The sequence below is a fragment of the Ambystoma mexicanum genome, chromosome 13 (genome assembly GCF_040938575.1).
Source record: "Ambystoma mexicanum isolate Mex_15411 chromosome 13, UKY_AmexF1_1, whole genome shotgun sequence".
Classification (NCBI taxonomy): Eukaryota; Metazoa; Chordata; class Amphibia; order Caudata; family Ambystomatidae; genus Ambystoma; species Ambystoma mexicanum.
The window spans coordinates 90,924,741-90,932,598 of NC_090938.1; the positions used below are offsets into that span (position 1 = coordinate 90,924,741).

General features: G+C 44.1%; 1 protein-coding gene across 1 annotated transcript; it reads right to left on the reverse strand.

Moving 5' to 3' along the window:
* Window positions 1-768: 768 nt before the first annotated feature.
* On the reverse strand, window positions 769-7,514 carry LOC138520925 (cytochrome P450 2A13-like). The gene is made up of 3 exons (XM_069633353.1): window positions 7,226-7,514; window positions 5,002-5,164; window positions 769-1,425 (listed from the first exon to the last, which is right to left on the reverse strand). Exons 1-3 carry the CDS (start codon window positions 7,403-7,405, stop codon window positions 1,376-1,378), a joined length of 393 nt encoding a protein of 130 aa, XP_069489454.1. The 5' UTR covers window positions 7,406-7,514; the 3' UTR covers window positions 769-1,375.
* Window positions 7,515-7,858: the final 344 nt, after the last annotated feature.

Below are 7,858 nucleotides of genomic sequence, written 5' to 3' on the forward strand. Positions count from 1 at the left end.
GAAATACAGGCACAGAACTCATGAGGGAGTGATTGGCGATGTTGAAGAGATTGTGGGTATCATTTTGAGAGGTCAGTATGATCCTAACCAAAATGTTCTTATTCCCTCTACAGCATTACGCATAACCTGAGGACCGGAATTGTTATTTTATCTACTTCCCCTTTCCCCTTGGGAGATTGGAGTCACAGTTGTTTTTAATATCAGTTGTGGATCAAATCTCTTGGAGGGATCTGTGGGGTTCAGCAGCTCCCGCGGACAAGAAATCATCAGGACTAGACAAGATTAGAAAGTTTGTAAAAGAGAATTTTGCTCTTGATGAAGGGATACCACGAAACACGCTAAGCACATTTTTTCTGTTAAACGAGTATACTCATCCTTTTTACATAGACTTCAATAATAGCCTGGCACTTAAGGGGTTAATTGTTGGATTTATGTTTTTAATTGTGTAAAATTACTAACCCATTCAAGTATGGTTATTTCTTGATTGATTATATATCAGTTATCATGGTGTGCGGGGGACGGGAGTGTCTGTCACTTGAGGACAGTAACTTGTTGCTTATTTGTAGTAACAGCTTATAATGCGAGAGCTGTATATATCTCCCCTAGCACCCTAAACATTCCAATAAGTTCTTTACATTTCAGTTATATTGTTTTGTGTGAATTAGAGGTGTGGGTAGTATAACAATAGATTAGGTTGTTCAGAAGGGCCTTTATACCAAGTGAAAGATTGGCAGAGATGTTACCCCTCCATAGGGACACCTGACACAGGGTACAATCAACATTTTCATCCTCTTCTGTTACAGCCGTCTCCAGCCCCTTGAAAATATACCAGGCCCTAGAGTGTAATCCTAAAGGGGGGCATTCTTACTTCCCACTTTGTATATCTGGAAACACTCCTGGATCGGACATTTGCCAACAGTGCCCCCCTCTCCAGATGCCTCAGCTACTGGCTTGATGCACTCTGCTCTCTCACCCTCTGAGCTGAATGCTCTTGCCACCTTTCTTCCTCAAGCACTTTTCCCATTCATACAGCACCTCTCCTGCATACTCCTCCTCATTTTCCTCAACGTCTGCTGCATGCTCCTCCATTTCTTTCTCAACCACTGCTGCATTCTCCTCCAAGATCCTGGCAATGTTTTCCTCCTTCACCACTCCTGCCTACTCTTCTTCCTCCCTTCATTCCTCCTCCACCTGCCCCTCCATATCACTGCCATTCCCCCCAACATCACTCGATCCCCATCACCAGCTCCTGTCAAGGTGTTCCCCACTTCTCACCTGGGTCCGTTCTTTGCCGGAGTCCTTGGTCACTGCCTTCTTGCGGACGGACCTGGTTTTGAATAAGGCTGCCCGAATCTATTCCGACTCCAGAGTGCGTTCAAATCCCGGGGCGAAGATCAAGAATCCGGGAAACTAGGAAGACTGCAACTAGCACACAAATCCAGGAGATAGGAAGAAAGGGAAGGGCAAGGAACGGGTTAGATGGACAGGAACAAGGAAACAATACCGTGAGCTACGGAGCACACGTCTGGTCACTACTTTGCAATAGCACTGAGACACGCAGAGCCGCAGAGGGCATGGTCTATTAACAGAATACGCTACGTCCAGCGCGTGGAGCGAGAAAGGGGTTTCACGCTGGACGGCCATGTTGGAAGTATTAGGGAGTGCAAGCCCTGTTGTGACAAGGATCAGGAAGCCCAAAAGGGACGAGTCCTGCAGTTCATGACAGCTCCATTGCCAATGACAGTCCCATCATCATCCCTCAGCAGCAGTGTCATCTGCTGGAGAAGGGGACAGATTGTCTGGGTGCCTCAACAGACCAGCTCTGCCATATAACTGTGATGCTTCCTCTCCATATTCAAGATATGACAAGAACAGTTCTACATCCATGTCCACACCTGCAACATGATCACTGTAATTGCTAACAGACAGCACACAATCTTCGTCTTCTGACCATGACATTTTCTTCAGATAAAACAAAAAGCAAACAACAGTGTTCCCAAACAAAAAAGGGATCACTAGAAAAATCACATCAAATTGGCTTTCCAAAATGTACTGGTGCCCCAAACCAAAAGGAAATAAGGCTTTCCTACCAAACACACACAGACACACAGACACACAAACATACACACAGACACACATTCCTGCTCCATTGCTAGATAGTCTCACTCCAAAAACTCCAGCTTCTGCTCTTTGTGTTGATGAACCCTAACTTTCGGGCCTGCAGCTAAACTGAACCCACAAAGGAAACAGGACATTGGAGCTCAATATAAGTTGGTGTGTTTTGGCAGTAAATCCACAGAGAAACAACGAGACTGTATTACTGTTACCCACACTTGTCCGGTGTCATTACCAACCGACTACATGTGACGGTAAGCGGTGTAAGTCCCCATTTATTGTTAATAAATAGGACTCATTGGGGGATTTTGGTTGAATTGCTGCAGCGTTAATTCCACCTGAGGTAATTCTGCTGAAATTTGGTGGAAAGTACTTGGATTTACCTCCAACTTTCCGCCTAACTTATAGTTGGGCGGTGTGGTAAAGCGTCCCTTTACTATAATAACACTGCATTTTACCAACACTCCCCAACTTGCAATTAGCATTGCATCTTGGAGATGATTCCAACAAGCTAGCAAACACTACACAGGCAGTCACAAGGCAAAGGTCCTTATTAGGAGTATAGTGGTATGGTAAAATGGCAGTCAAGAGGTAGTAATTCCAATACTGCACATAATAAGTTTTGGCAGTAAAGAGGAGGATGTCCCTCCAGTAAAAAAGCTGGAATTAAATCATCCACTCTAAAGTCTGAAAACTATAAAAATAATAAGAGCGGAACCACCACCGATGATGATTCTGAATAATTCCCTATGGAGTCCTATACGCTCCACAAATGGGGACTAGTACCACTGTTTCACCACTTGTAATTCAGCTAGACCGAGTGGTGGTAACGGTAATCAATTTTGGTTCTCAGTCTGTATATTTACCACCAAATTACCGCCAAACTCATACCAATCCCCAATGTAAGTTGATTGTGCCGCAGAAGACTGGGCCAACGAGGTTTAATTAAGCATTGGAGAGAAACATCAAATAGGAGTGATTCATTAAGTGAAGAAAGGAACTGCTGCGATGTAGGAAGGGTCTATAAAGTCAAGTCAAGGAACTGATTGTCTGGGGATTTAGTTGGCAAAATGCCTGGTTTAGGGGCTGTGTTTTTTCAAGAAGGTAGAATACAGTTTTTCAAACAAAGCAAACTGTTCTGCAGTGTTCGCGCAGTAGTCGAGAGGGACTCCCAATTTCCTCGGCAACAATTGAATATCTTCATTTTCCAAGTTTAGACATAAGCTTCTTTAGGACCTGCTTTTTACGGAGCTCTCAAGTTTCCCGGAGCCATGCGTGAGATGGCCGTCCAGTATCGGTTTTGCTTGGAATTCTGGACTAGTAGTTTTCCTAAATTTTGAATGGAAATAAAAACACTGCATATCCAAGAGTCTAAAGTGGAAAACAGGAATGGATGGCCTTTTCATGCGTGCATGGGAAACTTGAGAGTTCTGCTTTTATAATGAACAGACAGTATTTGCTATCCTGGATTTTCTTCGTACTCACTAGCGTTCCCCCATTAAATTAAACTATAGTTTCTCACATCCCAGTGGTCTATCTTCAATTAGTAACCCGGCGAGAGAAAATCAGAAGGCAAGAGCCATTCTGATTGGCTCTCGCCAGGTCCCTACCCGGCCGGGAATCCCTTCATCGGGATTCTACGGCCTTTGTTCCCGGCGGGGGGCGTGGCAGCCCCTCAGCCAATGAGGAGGCTCGAAGAGGGGCCATCCCCGCTCCGAGCCTCCCCACGGCTGAGAGGCTGCCTTCGTCCCCTGCCGGGGACTTGGGTAAGGAATTTTCGCTCGGGTCCTTACCTGTGGGCCCCGGGGCATTACCTGAGACGGTAAATTCCCCCGACGCTCGTGTTCTATTGCTTAATTAATAATCCCAGCACTGAAGCATTTTTCTGCCAGAAGATCCATAAGGTGTCTTAATCCTACTCACATTAGAATGCACTCCAAATGTACGTCACCTAAGACCCTGTTTTGAGTCTTCGTTCCTGCAAGTCTCCCTCAATGAGGAACTCACTCGGCCACCCCTCCAATGAACAACGCCCAGCGTCAAGAATTTGGGAACAGGTTCAGACTGCGATAAATACCAGTTTGGCAACCAACAAAAGTGGCATCAAATTAAGGAAAAACATTTCTTTTTTTGTGACAAGCTGAGTATTTCCTGATTGCACACGTTTGTGAATATTTCAGGCAAAGTGTGAGTTCTACAGCCCGGTCAATAATATTGAACAAAATTACCAGCTACATATTTTTTGTAAGTCATCTTACAGGCCCACATTGGCACTTACCTTGCTAAATTGACCTTTGTTTGGTGCCCTTTTCCTGGTGCCGAGAGATGTGGCGATTCCTAGGAGAAGTTCTTTCCCCATGAAGTATTAATAGACCTCCTAAGTTCTGCTTGCGACCTACCCTATGGTGAAAGGTTCAGCCAGCTGTGCTTGCAGGTTGGGTAGGGCCAGTCCCATGTCTGCTCTACCCCTGGATCCAGTGATTCCTCAGGGCCCCCCCAACACTGGGTAGCAAGTGGACTGCCCTGTGGGGAAACCATTGAGTGCTCATAATTCCATGGAGGGTTCGGATAGGAGCTAATGCCATCCCTGAGCTGGGGTCGGAGGGTCGATAGTATTGGTGAATTGAGAGGTGCTTGCTTTAATGCAAGTAGGTTGATCTGCAGAGCGGATCGAGGCCGGATTGAATATGAGTTACCAATGTCGAGTTAGTGCGAGCTACCCCTCCAAATTGGCCAAAGGCAAAACTGTGATTTGAGGAGCCTAGCAAATCCTTCCACTAAAATCTTAATAGGGTCTATTGCCCCATAGGAAAACATGTAATCTGAATATTGGGACATTTGTACAGAGGTCTGCTTACAGCACAATCAATAACTCTATTTACTCACCATAATCTTTCAGTACCAACTGGTAGGTGGGCGCATCCCCCCTTCCACTGAACTCTTCTCCCTGATAGACCAGGGCTTCCTTCACTGCGTCATATCCCCAGAGCACCACGACCCGGCGCATGCCCAAATGCAGGGTGAACACTGGACCGTACTTCCGGCTCAGCTGCAAATCCCAGGGAAATTAAAAAACATTCTGATGAAAGGGTGGAGAACATTTTGCTTGAAAAACAAGTCAAACTTTGATATTGTTAGCGATGTCCCATAATCAAGAGAAGAAAACAATGCGCAAAAACAACTAATTGATTTTCCAAAATTGAAAATTACTTAATGTTTTTTGGTGCAGTGTGGCAGGGAAGGTAAAGATATTTTCTGATCCTCTTTTTCTTAACCTATGGAGAGTGACCCCATTTACCACTTACAGGATTTCACCATCAATTATTTATTTAAACCAGCTGTTTTTGTTTACCAGTTTGTTGTCTTTTTTCCTTTTATTGTAGGATCTGCAGATTTGAATGCCCTTGCTCTACCTACTACTGTCCAAAGGTATTCTACAGCCAATTTTTGTGGAAAAGATTTGATTTTATTTTTCTGGAAACGTTATTGAATGTTTTCCACTCTTTAGTCATTTTCAAAACAAAATCATAGCACACGTGATCAGCGACTTATTTTTATTTGCATTGCTTTTTCCTCTGTCTTGCCATTGTCCCAGTGGAGTTCTGATTAATTAGCCAGTCAGGAAGATGACCTGAAAGGGGTCCCATTTAGCATCATGTGTCCACTCTTCTTGGAGCACCCCCAGTTTGGTGGGTATGGCTGGAATTGTGAACCTCTGAAAAAGAGTCATACCCTCCCTTATCAAGAATAGGGGAAGTGAACATTTGTGTGAGTATCTTTTCCCCGGGTCCGGTGCTTAGAAATAGGTCACATTCCCCTTCAATCTTGATTTAGATAGCTCAGTGAGTAAAACAAACACCGTGCATGTCATTGACCGACCTAGAGTCACAGGTAAAAATCCCAGGAGGGCCAACTTTATCTGCCCTTCAAACCTGTGAGCTTTATACAATGAGCACTGTTACATCAGTTAATAAGAACAGAAATTATTATAGCACTTAGAAGTGGCAACACCTAGACATGAAGCGCTAGATAAAAACCTAAGCTCATTTATTTACTTCTCAAAATAAAACATATGATCAAGAATGAATGGTGGCAATTGATTATGTTTCGTGTGTTTTAAAGTGGCCTAAAATGTTCACAAACAGGTTGCACATGTATTTTGGGATACAAGTCAGCGCACCTTTCCTAATTAAGTTAATACGTTCATTTTCCAATGAACAATAGTGAATGTAACAGTGAGCTCACCATATGTAGTAGTATATATTCTTTAGTGATGTCTGGCTCTGCAATCGAGATACACTTCCGGGTAACGGAGGGCAGAGCAGTCACCAGTAAAACTCTGCCAGTGGTCGAAGTGTATGAAAAGAAGTAGTGGAACTATGTTGCCCCTGTCCCCACAAACCCCATCGCCACACTCCCCTCCCACGTGAAATCCAAACCCCCAAACAAACGCACCCGCTTTTTAAGTGAATGTTCAGTGCAGTGCACTGAAGCGCAGGTTTTTACTGCTCCCTGCACTTTTATTTTAAAACGAAACCATTCCGGTTTCGTTTCAAAATAACAGTGTGAGAACAGTAAAACGTAAACATAAAAAAATAGAGGACCAGCGTCCCAACCGCTCACACCCACTTCGACCACTGAACTCTGCCCTCTCTGAGTGTAATGGTGATGGCTGCTGACAACATCATCACTGGGAAGGAACGGGCTGCTTACTGGCTCTTGCCTGTTGGCTAGGACGGGTTACTCTATGGAGGAAATTGGACATCAAGCTAGACTTTTTAATTGCATTTAATGAGATGAAATGTATGACACCTGCTGACTTTGATGATTTTAATACAACTAAGGTATAACATTTCAAAGTTATAAATATCTGAGGGTATGAAATACAGAAACCAAAAATAAAATGGACTGATGCATACTTCAGACTTTTTGCCTTAACTTCTGAATGGACAGGGACACTTTCAGTATGTGCTAAAATGTGTGGGCGCACTGCGTATCGCTGAACTTTATTGGCTATCTTTATGCACAAATTCTTCTCCCCTGTACTAAAGGCCAAGCATGAGGTTTTCCATTCAGTATCACATTAAAAGAAGAGGAATATTAAACTTACCGCTTTGAGGGAGTTCACCATATCCCCGGTGCTTATCTGGTGCAGGTTCCCTATGAGGGGAAGGGGAAACGGCCCCGGAGGCAGCCGGCTCCTTTCATCGTAAGTTCTCCAGAAATACCAGAAAAGCAATACTGAGGTAAAAGCATAGAAATAGACGGTCAATTCTCCAGCTAGAAACATTGCTGCCACTGCCTGTGCAAGGGTGAATGAAACAGTGGCCAGGAAAGGAAAGACCCTCTCTCTTATTCACATGGCACGCCCCCTTCTGGATTGCAGTGTTCTGTCCGATGATTGATAGATAATCTTTTGCTATTTTATACTGGCCCAGAAAAACAAGCATTCCGGCACAGAGAACATTTTTAGAGAGCAGTGCCAGTTGGCTCAGAAAATTGCTTGAGTCTTGCGTACACATTCAATATCACTGGGTAAACTGTACCTGCAATGTATGCTCTGCAAGGATTAATCTGTCCAAAAGTGTGATGATGATTCAGTGAAATAGAATAGCAACACTGCACAAATTGCCCTCAGGGGATTGAAGTCCAAGGTATGGGAGAATCATCAGAGGAGTGTAGAATGCATGTGTGCATTTGTGTGCATTTCAGCCAATCATTACGAAGGCCAAGTCCCTCCTAG